The sequence below is a fragment of the Numenius arquata genome, chromosome 8, assembly GCF_964106895.1.
Source record: "Numenius arquata chromosome 8, bNumArq3.hap1.1, whole genome shotgun sequence".
Taxonomy (NCBI): Eukaryota; Metazoa; Chordata; class Aves; order Charadriiformes; family Scolopacidae; genus Numenius; species Numenius arquata.
In genome coordinates this window covers 5,993,315-6,013,097 of record NC_133583.1, presented here as the reverse complement: position 1 = coordinate 6,013,097, position 19,783 = coordinate 5,993,315, and the positions used below count along the sequence as shown (strand labels likewise).

General features: G+C 38.6%; 1 protein-coding gene across 2 annotated transcripts; it reads right to left on the bottom strand.

Annotated features, from left to right (window-relative positions):
* Window positions 1-85: 85 nt before the first annotated feature.
* Window positions 86-19,424, bottom strand: TMF1 (TATA element modulatory factor 1). 2 transcript variants are annotated; one of them, XM_074152493.1, is made up of 17 exons: window positions 19,146-19,424; window positions 14,917-16,157; window positions 12,990-13,093; window positions 11,962-12,088; window positions 10,907-11,012; window positions 10,106-10,248; window positions 9,357-9,523; window positions 9,033-9,189; window positions 8,444-8,536; window positions 7,683-7,839; window positions 6,728-6,920; window positions 6,365-6,434; window positions 6,181-6,273; window positions 5,028-5,138; window positions 4,241-4,387; window positions 3,647-3,772; window positions 86-2,871 (listed from the first exon to the last, which is right to left on the bottom strand). In XM_074152493.1, the coding sequence occupies exons 1-17, from the start codon at window positions 19,285-19,287 to the stop codon at window positions 2,728-2,730; spliced, it is 3,321 nt and encodes a 1,106-aa protein (XP_074008594.1). In that variant the 5' UTR covers window positions 19,288-19,424; the 3' UTR covers window positions 86-2,727. The 2 variants fall into 2 exon arrangements, with proteins under 2 accessions (XP_074008594.1, XP_074008593.1); XM_074152492.1 differs by having other exon boundaries at window positions 14,911-16,157; window positions 19,146-19,287.
* Window positions 19,425-19,783: the final 359 nt, after the last annotated feature.

The following is a 19,783-nucleotide window of genomic DNA, read 5'->3' as shown; positions in this document are numbered from 1 at the left end:
CTTTCATACCACAGGGTTCATACACACCCACCCACCCCAAAACTATTTTTAAGCCTTTTCTCAAAAAGAACCAGAGCACAGTCTTAGCACAAAGTTTTATTTTACCCCGACCCTATGCTTTTTACAGTTTATACACGTTTTACAACCAGAAACCAAGGGTTCCAATTTCACCATTTCGTTGCGTATTCAGGATCATTATAGCCCTTAGTATAACACAGGTACACAAACTGCAACAAACTTGTAGCAGGACAAAAAAAAACCCAAACAAACCAAATGAACAGCGCGAACCGTTTCTCTCATGTACAGGCATGAAGGATTTTGAACACCAGCTCCTGTGTTGGTAAAGGATGGAACACAAGACCCAGAGAAGCGGGGACCAGCAGAGGTTGCATCTCGCCCAGACCCACCAACGATAACGGAGACCTCGCTGCCACCCACCACAGACTGGAAATAATCCTCCTTTAAGCCTTTAAACAGCATTTCTTCATACTTGCATATGCAGTGAAAATGAGGTGTAGATTAGTTGCTTTCATAAGAAATATTCTAAAACAATAAATTTAAATAGAAGTGGACATTAGTATTCTGACCTAAATCCTTTCATTTGGCATGTTACTTTTCTAGGCAATCTCATAGCAATGAAGTTAAGGTGTCCCAGCAGACGTTAATGTTTCTTCAAAACAAGAATACAAGATTTGTACCAAAGACAATCAAACCGCAACACTTTGAAGTCTCTGTTACCTTCCACCAGCCACTTTGTTCCCTAAGGCTTTGATGATTAAGACACAGTAGGCCATCTGATGCTCGAGGGATAGTAAAGGTTGCACTAAATGGGAGTAAAGAATCCAAAAATAGTCAATACAAATATTTACATCTACTTTTGTAAAATTTAAAAATCTAATACTCTGACAAATGCTTTTTTATCTAAAACGGTTAATGCTGACTGTATGTTAAAATTTCCCATTTACCCAAGCTCTTCCTGAAAACCCAAGATAGTCTGAGACATACTCAAAACGGCACCTGTGTCAGCCCTTAAGGAGTATCCACTCACACAGGAAATGTTACCTTCAAAAGCACTGGCATTTAGAAAAAAAACGTCTTGGTTTCCAAAACTGAAACTAAGACAGGAAGAGGGTTGTTCCTTCCCACCTCCCCATGAAAAAAAAAAGTCCTTTATTTTATTAAAGCAGTTAAAGTGTCTATGACAGATGGGGAGTTAAGACAAATTTTAACGTTCTTGCTCTATGGCTTTATTGAAATCCTCAAAGTAACTGCCTGAATCTCAAACTGAACTAGGCTTTTCCATGAACATACTCTTGCCTGTGTAACTTCAGTGACTCACTGTTCTCTCAAGGAGGAACAAATCCCTAACTCCTGCAGAAAAGTCCTAGTATGGAGAGGCTTTTCTGCAGAAGCAATTTCTCATCATTCACATCCTTTGTCTCTCTGAGTCCACTGAATGCACAAGCAGGAAGAGAGTTCTCCAACACAGATTACAACACACACAGATGCGAAAGAAACCTCTTACAATAGAGGCAATGGTACGATAAGCAAAGAATTTCAACTGCTGAGTACTTCACACAAGTACCTACCACAGCTACAGCTCTGAGACATAGCAAAGTATTTGGTGCCTGGAATGCAGAGAGGAAGACGTAAGCTTCTTCCTCCAGTTCTCAGCATTCCCAAGGGGCCAATTCAAACGCTTCCTCTGACATTACCAAAAATGCAGCCCAACGTCATGCCACGTGGATGCTATTTGACCAATACCTTGCTTAAGGAATGACATGAGAAATACTTTGCAGCCACTGGAGATTTGCTTGAAAACTATATTAAGTCACAGTACAATTATGGAAAAAGGCTAAGCCTTGCTACTTATATACAAGGAACCATGAGAGCAGCAGCAATTCATTTAAAAAAAAAATTCTGCATTCTTCTGAACTGTTTTAGCTACTGTCAAAAATCAGCATCCAACCCTAGAATAAATATTGAGTAGTTCAGATTTCTGGTGTTAAAAGTTAAACACATTTAGAATTACAAGCAGAGCTGTTGTCTCTAGACAGCTCACGAGACAACACAAGCAATATACAAAATGAAGCTGTAATTTAAAGTCTCATCCGAGTCTCACGCTCTGCTTTAGAGGGCTTAGTGTAAAATAGCCAGACTAATCTGATTTGTCTAAGAATAATTATCCTAACTTGTTCAGCTGTTGTGAGTACAAATGTGAGATTTTCCTGTCATAAAAATATCCACCAATTATGCTTCAGAGAGCAAGCCACTGCTACTTTGTTATTAAAAATTAACTGATTAGATTTTAGAAAAACTCATATTAAGAACACTTAAGAAAGACTTCTAATGTCATTTTCATAGGTACACAGAGTTTATGAATCAAGAGCTGCGTTAGTAAAACTCATGCCTTCCAGTGCTGTCTCATGAGGTAACAACCATCATTTCTGCTACTGTTCACAAGTAAAATGATCCACTGTTTAACAGAAGCTTAAATAAAGGGATGACTGAAAAAAATTTTAAATATTGCACAAATAATTTAACTGCAAACAGTACAAGACACTTAAAGCACTGATTTTTTTTTTTGTCAACATATGAACTCTATTATATAGTCACATTTTCTATAGTACAGGCTTGGTTTTTTTACAAGACATTTAAATTCAGCATTTACATAAACAATTATCTTTACAATCTGTTATCATATAATGTTAAGAATTCCATCAGGAATTAGTTTTGTCTTTGTTTTAAAAGTTCATCTATCTGAGTTTTGTACATGTTTTTCACATCTTCGAGATCCAGTCGGAGTTCTTCAGCTTCTTCTGCTTTCTCTCCATACATCTGAAGAATTGTATTGTATCTTTGATCCAAATCCTGAAAGGACATAAAGTTTATTAACTGACTATTTTTCAACTTAAAAAAGAAGTTGCTGCTCGGATAGTATTTTACACTATTTGACTCTCTGAATATGGCTAGATTTATACTCTAGATATAAAAGGAAGATACTCCAAAGACAAAGATCCTTGACTACAAAGACTTAGTGCTGGCTTCAGAGGACATACAGAAGCACCTTGAAGCTCAACAGCTATAAGCATTAAAATCAGTTAGCAAACTGCACTGAGTTTTACTACAGGAATGACCACAGTTCATGAAATGTTTCATCAGGGAATTTAACATTCTGTATTTATAAAAAATGATCGCTTCCAAAATCACTCCAAAACTATACACAGTATTTTTAAGTTCTTAAACATTCAGGGGATTAAAATATCTGTCGTATTACCGCTATCGCTTCGGCACACTCATTCAGCTTCTGCATGAAACTCTTCTAAATCCACACTATTTATCAAAACACCTCCTTTACTAAAAAGATATTTCCAGAGAAGCATCTTAAATGAGAGAAACAAAAAAAACATTCTCTCCCCAACTTAGCAGGCCATCTTATGCACAGCACACAGTTCCAACAACTGCATTTTGAAGTGACTACCTAGTCATGGAGTAGGCATTTTCAGATTTTAATACAGAAAAAAAAATCCCAGGCTTTTCAGTCATTTATGACAGATTTGAATATAACCCTAAACTGATAGGGGTATTCCTAAAAAAATGCAAATATGTTGGTTTTACATCACATTTACAACAGAAATACACTTACCTTTAACTGTGCACGTAATTTTGGTATTTCCTTCACTTTTTCTTCAAGTTCATCGTTTTGATTTGTTAATTTAACCAGTTCTTCTGCCATTATTGATCGAGTTTTCTCAAGGTTTCCAATTTCCAGCTAAGGTAAACACTTCAAATAATTAGGAGGAGGAAAGAATTTACCATATAAAAATATTTTTGCTAAGGTAATTAAGGCTTCTCCTTAAACCAGACTATGAAACAGCACACCTCAGAAGCACTTCTCAAATGTGATCAGTGGTTTGGTTTTTTTGTTTGTTTTGTGGGGTTTTGGTTTTTTTTTTGTTTGTTTTGTTTTTTTTTTTTCTTTTTCAGACAGAGAAGTTACGTTCTCTGGATAGGTCCTTGCTGAAACAAAAAAGGAAGCAACAAATGCTTCTCTTGCTCGTCCCTACACATACCTCCAGAGGCTACTCCGGTGAGCAGAACTCTCATGAAAGGGGAATGCACTCTGCTGTGAGGAGAGTGACCAAGCTTTTTGAATATAAAGTCAACAATATAATATTGATTGCATTAGTATTTACATGTACAAATGAGGTATTTGGTCACGTAAGAGTAACTACAGTACCTGGAGATGTGAAATCTCTCCTTCTCTTAGTTTTAGCTGTGACTGAAGGTTTTCAATTATACTTGAACCTGCTCCCATCCTTATAGCGTCATAAAGATTGCTCCCACTGGTAGCTAAGGGCCCAAATGAGTGATCATGAGGATCATCCTATAAACAAAATGTTAGAGAAGCTTAAAATTAGACAAAAATGTACACCCTTTGATATTTTCCCTCTCCTGAAGTATTCCATCATTTAAGATTTAAAATTATATTGTTACTAGGCCAGCATTTCAATGCTTAAAGTTTGTTTTTAAACCAAGAGCTTATGGTGAATAGGTACAATCTGAGATAACTCCTTACTGGCAAGTTCTCATGGCACCTGTACAACCGCCATTTAACTTGGACATCGATAACCACAACCACAGGAAAGCTTCACACAGACCACAACAGTCAATGATACTGCCGAGGGAGCAGGGTTGTGCCCTCAACCAGGATTGCTAGTAAAAATAAACCAATTGATTTGACTCCTACCAGTGTTATTCAATTCTTCTAGATTAAATTAGACGTGAACTCAGCACCAATACAGGTATATATTACTCTGCAATAAAAGCTGTAGTTTCACACTGTCTTTCACAAATGTTTTACAATCATAGACACCTTGTAAGCAGGTCTTCGATGGTTCTGCATAGGAATTACCTTGTTTAAGGCCAATATACTCTTGAAGAGTCATTTTCTACATTAATAAAGCTTTTTGAAGAGGAAAGAAAGCAGTCTGTCAAAAAAAGCCAATATAACTGATATATGATACCTGTGAGAGGAAAGATGTCTGAAGACCTGCCATGTCAACTCCACTTATGGAACTAGAGCGCGACACAGTTGGAGTACTTGAAACGGTTTCAACAGTAAATGACTTCCGATCCTTAAAAAAAAAAACCAACAAACAAAAAAGCCCCACACAACATCACCAGTTAGATAAAGAAAGGAGTTTACAAGATGGTAAAAGACAGATTCTGTAAAGAACAGACCGCCCTTTTCCACCACCAATTATAGAACACAACGCGACCAATAAACCTTTGCCTTCCCCCATTCCTAGAACATACGACGTTCAATAAGAATGACTGGGCTACAAACACTTATAGCCTATGTTCAAGTTCTCAGACCTTTCAGGAAACAAAGACAGAAGCTGTGCATTACACCAAAAGAATTTCTTTTTCAAGTAGCTAAGGGAGATTCAGAGGCAGTTTTCTATGCCCATAGAATACCCTAAATCCAGAAGCATGTCTCTTTTTAGAATGCATGTCAATACTTTTTTTTTCTTTAAATAAAGCGCATGAATGAAATTCTGCGATTTCTCACATGCTAATACCTTACTGATATATCTTCCAAACAGACTGACGTCTTTACAGGCAGCACCTGAAAGTATGTTAGCCTCTGAAGGATAAAGCACTTAGATTTTAGAACTGGAGATGGTAAGAAACCAGTAACAGAAACAATTTTACTTGAGTATCAACTGCTAATTAGCAGTAACAAAATTATTGACTATTGAGGACTGTTCTGTGACTTAAAATGGAAAGCATGTGGTACATTACACAGCCACATGAAACACAAAACAGGAATTCAGTGGAGGCAATGCCGTAGCCCAAGAAAAGAAAACCAGTAGCTTCAGAAGAAAAAGAATACAAGAACATTAAAAAAAAAAAAAAAATCAGAAGATTAGAAAAATCAGTATCCATACTTTGTCTCTTCTCAGGTTAAACAGACTATTACTCAAGACTCATTTCATTGAGTATAACACTTATTCCACTGGAAATAAAAGGCAGTCACAATAAAGAGAAAGGCAAGTCGCTAGTGCCTAGGCTGACATAGTATACACTGTACTGCGCTACGTCCGCTTTGCTGCTTCCATAGATATCTACTCAAATGATGATAGCATCAATAAGATGAACATCAGCTTTTAGTACCTTCTCCTTTGCTGCTTCTTGCACGAAAACTGCTTTCTTTCTTTCCTGTTCAACTTTCATCTTCTCCATTTCTAACTGAGTAGCTAGCAGTGCCTACAAAAAAAAAAAACAAACCACAGGTTGTCAACCTTCTGTTAGCTCAGACTTCAACAACAACATAGATTAAAGCTGAAGTAGGCAATACCTTTTCTTTCTTTGCATCTTCCAAGGTTTTTGCATACTCATCTTTGAGACCTTCTAGTTCAACCTCATACCTACACAGAGGAAAGAAAGAGGTAGAGAAAGTAATGAGTAAGTATTCTCTATTTACTTTAGATGATATACTTTTAAAACGTAATGAAAGTAACACACTTCAATCTTCAGCATGAAACAAAAGATCGTTAACGAAGTTGGGTAACTTTATCAATAGCTGTCAACATTCTGCATAGTCCTATTAACATTCCAAAGAATCAAGTTTTGCGACTTGCAAAGAGATCTGCTGCAGAGGGTTATGTCAGAGACAGCTTGTTCCAGTTCACTACAATTTTAAACCAAAAACGCAACTCACCTACTGTTTTCATCTTCCATTTTCTTCAATTTGTTTCTCTCCACTTCTAGCTGAGCCTGAAGGCGTGTATTTTCTTGCCTTAAAAGACTATTCTGAGATTCAGCAGAAGACATCTGAATTTTATTAGAAAGAAGTTCTTCTGTAGCAGCCCGTTCTCTCTCAGCAGCTGCTGCTAGAAGAGTTTGGGACTCACCTAATATTAAATAAAGAAAAGCATGGAGTTTAATTTTTTTGATCAAACATCTATAATATGGGCCAATTATTTAAGCATCAAAATGGAATCTGAGATTTTTTAGATTTAAATCATATTTCTTTTTCAAACAAAAAAAAACGACAAAAAAACAAACCCAGAACTGTTTTCTGTTGTGAAGGAAATTACGTATTTTCCACCATACAGTTAGAAGAACAAAGCAATGCAGAACGAGGAGACCTCATACTCTTTCAGAATGCAACATTCAACTACAGATTGCCTCCACAAAAGAAGCAATTTCTCTGTGTGCACCTTTGGGGATTTTATGCGTTCCTCATTTAAAATAATAGATTACTGTATCAGCAAGCACGTGTCTCACTACCTATGGAGTTAAGTAAGTAAATGGTTCAAACCTTTACAACACAGAATCTAAGCACCAGGCTTGACAAATGAAAATGCTGGTAGTCTTCCAGTGTCTCAATGTCCATCCTTCTTTTAGATGCTGTAAGGACACATACCTCTTAACACCCCTGTCTTACAATCTTGTGCTACACTGTGTTTTAAAGAGAATCACTGAATTACCTGTCCAAGAACCTTGTCAGAATACCCCACACACCATTTCCTTACAGAAAAGCATTTTGTGCTCGTCTCTTCTGACCTACCACCTATACTGTGGGCAAGTGTGAAGCCCTTCTCATTTACCTTCAGCCATCTCACATCTTCATCAAGAGCCTCACTGCTCAGTAAAAGTAAAAAACATCTTACCAAGTCTATCGGAAAGGTTCTTTTCCAATTTTTCCCACGCAGAGGTCTGTGCTCCCAGCGTGGCTTGCAGATTTTCTATCTGCCGGAGAAGGGGCCGTGTAGCAGATGTAACACTTTGACTTAGTTCTTGGTTCCGGCTCTCTGCTTCTTGGAGCCTCTGAAATCGCAAATGAAATATAATTAAGCTTTACAATCGTATGGTGGATTAAAAGATTAATATAGAATTCAGCTAAACATGTAGCAGTTGCTTTACATGCTAGAACTCATATGTTGAGACTCACAATGAAGTGTGAAATTTCAAGATAGAAGCCTAAAATTTTTAGATACAAGATAGAGCAATAGTCCTGAAATTTACATTTCAAGAGCCCTCTGGGCATCACCTGAAACATTTTGGCAACAATCTATTTTTTAGACCTTAAGAACAAGAAAAATATTTTTAAGCAGCACCTAAAGAGTAATTTAAAACATATTTGGTAGCAATTTTAGAGGACTATTACAAACTTAATGGCTGTACTTTGTCTTATACTAGAAGAAGAGCATTACGTTTCAAAGGCATCATAAAAACTATTATTTTGTTTTTGATATGTGATCAAAAAAAACCACTTCTTTTAATATTTTTATTGTTGTTCTACACTGGATAAATACTGCAGGCAACTAAAAGCCTCTTTTTCAGGCTATTAATGTCATGCTAGCATTTCATTTCCCATTTTTAGAAGCCCTCCTTGCAGATACCAGTTGGCATCATCTATTTGCTGTTGCACCTGTTGTAGTTCACCAATTTCCTGGCGTAAATAGTCTTCTTTTCTTGCTGCCTGCTGTTCTGCCCGTTGCAGTGCTAGCCTCAGGTCTGCCACCTAAATAAACACGACATTGTCACTTATCTCTTGCAAAAAGTTACAGTACCACCTATTCACTGCTACAGTCCTGCACCATTTTTAAACACTGTTAGACAGGGCATGTCTGTTTACAAGTTAAAGGCTTCAGTTTTGCACCCCCACAAATCATTACACTCATTTATCTATCACTAAAAATTTTGTCCAACTACATTTCTTGAACTTTGCATCATGGTAAGAGGACTACAAACTTAACATAGAGCCTGACAAAGTCACTTCATTTAGACAAGTAAAATTAGAAGTATTTTTAAATAAAATTAATATTTTAAAGCTTAGCACAACTACCACTAAAGACTGAACAAGTTCACAGGAAAGAAATCCATTGGTTATTTGGTAAGTACACAAAAACGAGTTCCACCTTATACTGCATCTGGTTTGTTACGTCAGATGCACGCACCGTCCAAGTACATTCATTTGCTCAATGAAAAAATTTTTATTCTCTGCATTTAAGACCCACCTGAATTGCCAAAGCTTCTTGTTGCTGCCGGGCCTCATCCTGAGCCTTCTCCAGAGCTAACCCAAGCTCCTCTTTTGCCTTCATTTCCCGACTTAGGGCTGCTTCTTGTGCTTCACTGTCCTTTGTAGCATTTGCTTTATGAAGATCTGCAAGTTCCCTGGGGAGGAAAAAAAAAAAAAAAGCGCTATGCATTTACAGTTTATACAATGTCAATAGTGACTGCAAATAACTCTGTTATATATTAACGTTTTACAAGCACTGCACAAGAAATAGCCACAGAAGCTGAATGTACAGTTGAAGACAGGCACACAAATATCTGCTTACTTGTATGCACTGTCAAGCGCTGCCTGGACACTTCTGTTCCGCTCTTCAAGGTCTTCCACTTCTGCCTGAAGTTTAGCCAGATCCTTTTCTTGTCGCTCCACAACACTGTTCAGTTGTTTAATGCTGTCTCGATGTTGCTTCTCAAGGTCTTCCTTGCCATCAAGCACCTATTAAGAGTGCAAACAAAAAGCATGAGACTAATCCCAGTACAGAGGGTAGACGACACCATCTGAGGACAATGACAACTGTGGCAACCAATTCAGGATGAATTTACACAAAACGACTAAACCGATCTAACATTTCACCAAAAGGTTTTGCTCCCTCGTCTTCCTCAGACGAGGGGACTCTTCACCACAGTTTCACACACTTCCTCATACTGGCTCTGCTGCCTCTAAGGTTTTGATTCAATCACTAACTGAACAAAAAACCGTGCCCAAATTCTGCTGGTACAGGTTTTCCAACTGAAATTCAGTGAACTGAATTTGGTCAGCCCACCCAATAACCTACAGCAGTGCAAGTGCAAACAAGCAGCTGGAGAGATACCTGAGCACAGCTGTAAACTGCTCTGAGAACGCACCCAGAAATCATACCTCAGCCTTCCAATAATATGAAATAGAGAAGTCTCTCAGAAAAGAAAAAAAGATCTGTTAGACAAGAGCCTTACCAAAAGGCTACTCTGTGGCTAATACTTATTTTTATTAAAAAAAAAAAAAAAACAAAACCAAAAACCCCACCTTTTTATATCTCACCTGTTTTAAATGCTGCAATTCCTCTTCCAATTCCTTAATCTTTTTGTTCTGTTTTGTGTTAATATTCTCTCTCTCTTTCTCCTTGGCTCTTAATTTCTTAATAATGTTGGAATTGTGCAGCTGCTGTTTGGAAAGCTTTTCTCCTGTGAAGAAAATTAATATAAAGCTAGTGCATATTGCTGTTATTCTATGAACTGTCTCTACTCACACCTGCTCTTCAGTCCCATGAAAATAATAATAAAATATAAGCCAAAATACTTAATTTTGTATTTTTTTTTCATGCAAGTTCTTGAGTTTTAAATCTACCTTATCCTGAGATGACCTTGCTATACTAAGCGATAGTGACATAGGATAGGAAGTGAAAGGCATTTAAAGTAAAGAAAATGAGCTCATCATATCAGGAAAAGAAAAAAAACCACAACAAAGTGGCCTGTTCACTTAGTAACTATGTTTTCCTTTCAAAATTAAAAAGTAGCAAGGGAGACACTGTAGAAATGCCTTGAATAACAGCCTAGTTAGATTTCTGCTGAAAGGAACAGGGAGTGTTGTACTGCACACTGGTTTTACCTCACAGCACCTTTAACACATGCTGCAGAAAGTACCCCTCCAGCCACCTCTAGTCGACTGATCCCTCCTGTTGCTCTGTGCTGCTACCTACATAGTTTAGATGTTCAGAAACATCTAACATGCTTCAAATAATGTGTTTTTTCCGCCCTGACATAAAGAAGGCTCATATGTCAAGGCAGTACATTTCAAATTATTCTATAAATTTTTACTATTAATTTTTTTTTTAATTCTCACCTTCCTCCATTAATCCTTTGATTTGCTCTTCTTTCTCTTTCAGTAATTCAGCAGTTTCATTAGTATTAAGTCTAGTAGCCAATTCTTCTTTAACAGTCTTTACTTCCTAAATAATAGGATAAAATACTTAAGACCACTTATTAAAATATATTTATGCATAAATACATATTAAGTTACACTGATCACTTTTTTCTTCTCCACTTCCTCTCAAAAGGCTTTTCTCCAAAAACAATTTAGGTTGGAAGGGAACTCTGGAGATTATCTGATCAAATCCAATTGCTCAGAGACTTACTCCATCAAGTTTTAAAAACCTCCAAGGGCTGAGACTCCATAAGTTTTCTGTACAACTTGTTCCAACTCCTCCTTCCATTTCACTTTCTATACCTTAAACTTTTGCAATATAGTAAAATCAGGCTGTTATATTTGCACACAGGTATCAGAGAATTTTTCTATTCCAACTTACTACTGTGCCAACACAGTGACACATACAGTGATAAAACAACTGTGAAATTTATTTTTTTTCCAGTTATAGATTCGAGTTTACTTTTTGGAGTAATAAGCTAGAGAAATGTAATGCTGTGATACCAGTTCAAGAACATTTAAACTCCATAAACTTTGTTGCTGCAGACTTCTTTGCTCGTTCCAAACCAATCTGTCCCCAGTCCCTAATTTGCCTACCACTTAATCCTCTAAAGAAGCCATTCCCATTCTTTGCCACTTCCCAACGCCATTCTTCTCCCTCAGACCAATGCAAATGCATACATAGGTAAAAGGGAAATGAAAGCAGATGTTAAACCTTTTTTCCTCGAAACCAAACTATAACTTACATGAGTTCCCTAACTTGGTTGACAACACGGCTGCAAGAATACGTGTCAACACCAGGAAATAACCAGCAGCCTGGAAGGCTAAAATCGACTTACGCCAGTTACTAATACCACGAGATAGCACCCATTAGTCTCATCCTTTTCCCTAGCTTAATTTTTATGAATCTACCTCAAGAAATATAATTTTGTTCTAAAGTTTTAAATATTAATTTTACTAAAAAGCCAAATTACCTTTTTAGCTGCATCTCTTTCCTTGCAGGCTAGCTGGAGCTTCTTCTCAGCATCCGCAATTCGCTGAGCAAACTCCTCTTTAAGGGATGAAAGGCTACTGCTCTCTTCTTTCATTCTAAACATTTCACTACATTTAAAATTAACATTTCAGAACAGTCACATGGTTATGGGACATTCCAAGCAGTTTGCAATAGGTTGTCTTAAATGCTTTTAAAATGTGGTTTTGTTTTTTTTTTATTTTACACACATTAAGCAGAGTCAAAAAAACGCATCCATACTAGAAGTACTGATCAAAGATCTTTGTTAATTCAGTAATTTACCCATGAAAACAATGAAATGTTTGATTTCCCTTAAATGTTTTGCCCCTTAATCAAGTTCTTTCTGATTAACCATAGTCTGTATCATATATAGGGCAAATGATTAAATGTATTAAGATCAAGTAAGTCATTATATAACAAGCTAAGATCAATTCAGTCATTATATAGTAAGCTTCACATATTCTCAGTACATTTTTAAACTTGATATTTGATCAGTAAACTGGTAAATCCAACTTTTCATTTTTTTTCCTTTTAATTTTAACTGAATTAAATAACGAATTCAGGTTTTTCCCTACAACCAGCCCTTCTACCACAGTTTCACCACCTACATTTTAGTTGGCAAATTACTTAGTAAATCAAGTTTATCCATCTGTATCAAAAAGTCAGTCTCCCTTAATTGCTGAATCCAGTCTTATAACAAAGATCTTTATTAATAACCAAGTCTATCTGTCTGTCATTCCTACTGCTTACTTACTGAAAAAGCTTTCACCAGCCTCTTCCCAAAAGAGGCTTTGGCCCCGAGAAGTAATGTGTCTTTAAAAAAATACCATCATAGTACATGCAATCATTATTTCCACCTTTCCCAAACACTGCTCATCCCTTGCAACCTTTGTTCTAGTTATAAAGCTACTTGTTTTATGATATTGTCTACCGATTGTATTACAGTAAAATTACAGTTACACCCACTACTGTGTATATTTTCATACTTACTCTTTTAGGTTATCATAAGCTTCTTCCAGGCGCGCCTTTTCTTTACTAGTACTTAATAACTGTATTTCCCTCTTCTCCAGTTTCTCAGTTAATGAATCAATCATCTGGACAATGTTTTTGCAGATAAAGATCAGATGAATGGGACAATTAAAACACAAGAGGGGCAGCCTTCCCCTTTCCCCCCACCATTCCCTCCCAACACTATTTAAAGCTGAACTTGTCAATGTTTTTAGGAATTTTAGGTAAAAGTCAGTGAAGGTTACCATGTTTCTGCCACATTCATTTAGAGCTAAGCAATATCTAAACACAAGACACCTGTTTTCTACAGGTGTGGAAATCCTACTAAATAAGCACATGTGGCTGACCTAAGTTCCTCAACAATATCCATCAACAGTTATATTTAATTATAAATGAAATTTTAAAGCAGAGCTGATATCCTATAAAACTATAGCTAACATTAACCATTAAGACACCCAGTGCTCCTTATACCACTCTTTACAGAATCACAGAACAATTTACTTCGGAAATGTAAATTCTCTTCTGTGAGCTGTTAGCACAAAGCAGCAAAACAGCATCAGATGAGGGAAGAAAACTTTCAGGCAGGGTCAAGAGCTCTTAGCTCACATCATCAAAATAATTTTTAATACCAGATTTTGGAAAGCTAAATATAGAGGAGTAACACAAACATACACGCAAATATACAAATATAAACAAATGAAACAAATTCTGTAAGTGTAGCTCAATAAGGCCAAAGAAAGACAGAATCTGCTGTGGTCCATTATCACTACTTCCCACAATGGATAACCATTTAAGTTAGGAAAACTTATGGATAACAGTTAATGGCTGTGGAGTTCCCCAAGGAATTTACACTGACATTCTGTATGATTTACACAAAAAAATGCTTTCCTTAAACACAGATTACATTGATATTTTATGAACTCCCATAAGCAACTGCTTTTCCCTTATTACTATTAGAAACAGCACCAGTATTACAACCATGCCTACAGGGTAAGGCCATGGGTAGGGCCCATTTATGGCACATATTAGGGACATAAACTACAAGCAGAGCAAAATGCAAAGAAACAGAACAAAACGCATGTCAAATGCGCCCAGAAATTAAAAACAAGAATAGACAGACAGGAAGGTGACAAAGGAAATGGAAAAAAGATAGTGCACACAATACACTGGCAGAACTGCACAAAACACATGGCTTCAAAGCTCCAGTTTAGCCCTCCATACACTTGAGTATCCTACTTTGCCATATTTCTAAGTTATTCCATCCATCTAAACTAGCCATACAAATTTCTTTTAAGCTATTCACAATCTGTAACTACGCTTATCTTCATTAAAAAGCCTAGTATAACTTCCCTTTAAAAGTAAAGATTATTTCTGCTTAAAAAAAAACCCCATGAATTTATCTAGTAAAAAGCACTTATTTATACTAACTACTGCTATCCTCAAGAACATAATGCTCCTGGAATGTAATTGAGTTTTGAGAGTTTCTAAGTCTGTGGAAAAAAATGCTTGCAAAATATTATCTTGATTATTGCTGAAATACTAAAGGCTTGTATTTTCATAATTCAAATCAAAATACTTAAGGAATCTCCTTCACCTTTCACAGAAAAAAAATTACACCAGAGAATGAATATAACATATTTGACCTATCAAAGCATCCTGTTTGCTAGCACTACTCCCAATTCACAATAACTAGGTGGATTAGGTGCAACCTGAAACTGTTTGACCAGAAATTTCACCAGTATTATTCTACTGCAGAATATCAAGGATTGTTTTGTACAAGGTAAAGTAGTTCAGCATCAATTCATTCATTCAAATAAGGTGAAGTTAATACCTACATAAGGAGATAATAGGAGTTTCATTTGTTTGGGAAAAAAAAAGGGTGTGTTTGCAAAACATGTTTTACAGTTACCTTTTTAAGCTCTTGCTTTTCAGTGTCCTCTTCTAACAATTTTTCCGCCGCATCCTGCTGCGGCTCAGGCTCTTCTTCCGCAATCTGTTCTTCCACAGTTTGCACAGTAGCAACCAAAACATCTGGCTGCTCAGAATTAACAGGGGTCGCGCTTCTCCCACTCTCTTCCATCTCAGCTTCCTCAGCATGTAAAACAGGAGCATCATCCAAGTTTTCAGATTTATTTTTCAGGGCATCAACCATTTCTGTCTTTGGCGCAGACGGACTGACAGCGACAGATGCTGAAGCAGAAGCCCTGCCTGACAACTCATCATCTGAATTTATTTCACTTACACTTCTACTATCTAAAGACTGTACACTAAATGAATCAATTCTTTCAAAAGCATCAGAGGAGCAGCAGCTCTCGGTCATTTTTTGAAAGTCATCTAAACGATTATAATCTGCACATGCAGACGTAGATAAAAGCTGAAATGATGTTTGCATTAAATGGAGACTGGATTTTGAATCTGCAGCTTCTTGTCTTGAACTTACTGAGCTCTCACTTATTACACTTTCATGGTCCAGAACTTCAATATCACTAGTTGTAGATGTCCCCGAGGAGAAAGTGCTAACTGGAGGTGACGGTGTATTGCTTTGCCTGTCCTCAGTCTTTCGCTCCTTAGTTTCCAAACCCACATCTTTTGTACCCACATTAAGAGGCTGTGAAGTGCTGTCCCGTGCACCTCCCGTTCCATCCCCTCCCACCCTGGACTTCTCATTAAGAGCATCTTCAGGTACTTCCAGATTTAGAGCAGACACCTTTTTGTCAGTAACTTCATCGGTGCTTTCTTCATGCTTGGCGTTAGATTTAAGCACAGAATTCTCTTCTAATTTCTCCTTGGGAATATCAAGGGTTTTCAAGTCCACTAGGCCAGCTACAGAGGAATCCTTCACTTCTGCCTCTGTTGTCACTGGCACTTCCAGCTGACTGGAGTGCTGAGACTCCTTTAAAGTGCTTTTCACCTCCTCTTTGGGTCGCTGTGATTTGGCTGGAGGTTTGGACACAACTGAATTTTTCTGTATACTCTGAACGTCTGTCGGTGAGAGAAAGGCACTGAAGAAATTTTCAGATTCATCTACTACCGTCCTCCTCACTGGCTTAGTGATTGCTGTTGGTGATACTGGCTGATTCTGTGGTTCTGTATTCGAACTTAAGCCCCAGGAAGATGTATCCCATCCTCCACTTATGAGTGAATTTGTTCCTAAAACAATAAAAAAAGAAATAGGCCAAGAACACTTAAAATGTATTATTTCTCAGTATCTGTCTTTTTAGATGCAACAATTCAGAAAAAAATGTTTTCAATATCATATAACTTAAAGTGAATATTATAGGTGATAAACAGCACCATTTTCATTACTACTTCCTTACAAAGCCTGGAACTGATTTTTAGACAAATCAAAAGAAGCTTAAGAGAGACATGAAGTAATTTTAAGACTGAAAGTGGACACAGACACCTCTAAAAAGCTAGAGTACCTGAATGCAACCAGCTGACTCTCTTCATGTTATACAGTAACTTAAGCAAAGGCAGAAAGAAACCACACACAAATGCACCAGTAAATCCAAGAATGAAAATTTCAGAAAGAAGATGGAGAGAAGTGTCTGGGAAGAGGAAACAAGCCCACACAGCATTCTGAAAGCTCTAAAAGCAAGCCTGAAGCCTATTCGGGCAGAAAAAGCAGGCATTTCCTTTGCCAAGGGAACAAGCAAAAGGGAATGTGGGCTCCTGCTTCCTACAGTGAGAGGAGGCAAGGCAAAACAACCTGAACAACTATAGTTTAAAATTATAGAATTATACAGATTACAAAAGGACAAAACAATTACTAGGTCTTAAAAGTTATCTGCCAATAGCTCACAGACAAATACACACTATTCCACAGAGGAAAAAAGCTTTAAATATTTGTGGAATTTACACTATAAGAAAGGTTCTTGCCCTTTCAGTTTGTGACAGGCTCCGTATTTTTCCCTTCACACACCAAGCAACTGCAAGAAGATGACAATACACATTGTCAGGAGCCCAGCTAAAATGACAGTTTTCTTCTTCTCCTGTGGGGAAATATTGTCCTGGTTTTGGCTGGGATAGAGTTAATTCTCTTACTAACAGCTGGTATAGTGCTATGTTTTAGATTTAGGATGAGAAGAATGTTGATAACACATGGATGTTTTTAGTTGTCGCTAAGCAGTCAAGGACTTTTTCGGCTTCCTATTGAAGCTGAGAGGGAGCATAGACAGGACGAGCTGGCCAAAGGAATATTCCGAACCACAGACATCATGCTGAGCATATAAATGGGGGACAGCCGAGGAGAGGGATCCGGGATCACTGCCTGGGGATGGGCTGGGCATTGATCAGCAGGCAGTGAGCAACTGCACTGGGCATCACTCATGCTCTATATTCCTTTATAATTATTATTTTCACTTCCTTTGCTGTCCTATTAAACTGTCTTTATCTCAACCCAAGTATTTTAACTACTCTCCCGATTCTCCTCCCCATCCCACGGGCAGAGTGGAGTGAGTGAGTGGCTGCATGGTGTTTAGTTGCCGGCTGGTGTTAAACCACAACACTGATTAGTTCTGAAACTGTCCTAAAACAACAGCAACAGGTTTTATCATTGTATTTCTTGCAGGTTTTCCAGGACTTGTCTACAGCAAGAATAATAAGAATTTCAGCATCAAATTTCAGGAGCATTCCAAGTAAGAACACTAAGTCAAAAAATAATATACAATTTGATTTGTACCTACAAACATAACCTGGATAATGTAATTATTTCATGCTTCTTAAAAACAATCTCCCTTTATACAGTAGCATCTATTAAAAAAAGGCTGAGTTATAGTATTTAAAGCAGGCTACCACTTTCAGAAACCATTGATAGGTATCGACCTCAAGATCTCACATTCAGAGAATTACTGATCTCATTACCAAAAATACTACAAACATCTGATTTATTACTACCTTCTCCATGATTCAACAGCGTCAGAAAAAGCCTTGTGAGGGAATTGTAACATTCAGAAAATACTTTTACCTCTTTTATAAACAAACATGTTTTCCCTGAAAAGCAGATGCAGGCTGATCTTTGCTGTTTTTCTTAGTATTTATAGTAGTTCTGTAATTCATCAGATATAAATTAAATTAAAAAACAGTTTGGACAAGCCTAAAGTTTTAAGAAACTAAGGACTATACAGTCTTCTACAAACAATTCCTGTAATTTAAGACAACACTGGACTACGTAAGTGACCTTGCTCCCACAAAGGGACAAAGACGTGCCAAACTGACTGTATTAGCAGCCAACCTAGAAAACACTTTCAACTGTTACAGTTTTCAGAAATCTAACTCTGCTGTGGATATGCCTGGAAATAATCCCATCCTGCAAAGACATGCATTTCTTCTAAATATAGTTGCAATAAGGACACTGATTCCAGACGACTTAGTTTCCCTTCCTTTTCTTCATTTATTCTTATGGAGGAAAAAAAAGTTTCTAATGAGAGGGCTCCTTTTTGCTCGTTCATTTCTAAACAGCAATTTAGGACTGATCATTCTTTCAGGTTCTGCATTAGCACACGTACCAAGGAGACACTTCCTCATAACCAAGCTGTGACAACTTTTCCACCAACACATTCCTTCCAACAGATGTTGGAGAATTATGAACTTAATGCCACAGAAAGTGGAAACTTCGCTTGGTTTATGTGGACCAGACTTCCAGTTTGTACTCCGCTCTTCCCACCACAAAAAGAGAATCCACGCATGCCTCAGAAAGAACATGATTTCCCGCTTTTTATTAATAAAAAGGTTTTTATCACCTATTACTGCCTCAGAAAAAAAAAAACAAACAATGCCTTGAGAAATACGGGTATGAAGTGCAGAGCTGCCCAAAGCACGACACTGGTGACAACAACCAGGTATTGCTTGTGCTGCTGAGACCTCCTCAGCTTTTTGTCACTGTCGTGCCTCCCTCACCTGTAAGAGGGGATGGAGAAGCACCACAGGCGCTGCAGAACGGGCTTTGGACAGGGGGGACGGGTTAAACCCCCACAAACGCAACCCCCGGCCCGGGCTGAGGGGGAGACAGGGGAGGGGGGCGGAGGAGGCGGGTGAGGCGAAGGCACCGCCCCGGGCAGCACGCGTGAGGGGAGGTGTCCCAACCCACCCCACACAGGGGGCTGGGGGGCACATCCAGGGCCGCCCGCCCGCTCTTACCGTCGCCGTAGTCGGGTATAACGGCGTCGGGCCACGGGCTCTCCTCGGCCTGGATGTCCAGCACCCGGTCGATGGACTTCTGGGCCTGCGACAGCGCCTGCTTGGCGAAGCTGGAGAGCTGCGAGGCGTTGAACCAGCTCATCCTCGGCGCTGCCCCGCTCCCTGGCCCAGAAGCGGAGAGGCGAGAGGGGGGGGAGGGGGCGACCCGCCCTCAGAGCCCGGGGGCTGGCGGCGGCGGCGGGGCCGGCAGCCGCGGCCTGGGGCTCGGCTCCGCGCGGCGGGGAGGGGCGGTCCCGCGCATGCGTGGCGCCGGGCTCCACGTCGCAAGCAACCCCGCGCGCAGCCGCCGTCCCCCCGACACGTCAGGAGGGGCGGAGTCAGGCCTGTCATGGCGGAGGAGCCGGCCCGCCTCGGTCACGTCACGGAGAAGGGGCGGCTCCGGCTGAGCCCCAGCTGTTGTGACAACAGATTAAACGCTAAAAAGACGTCAATTCCCACTTCTTAACGCAAATAACGAAATGGTACATGCTATTCTAAAACCCAGTGCCTCAACTGGCTGCTCAAAGTCCCACAGACTACACGGGGCCTCTCAACGCTTCCAAAGGAGCTGAAAGTTATCTGGTTAAAAATTGGAAGTT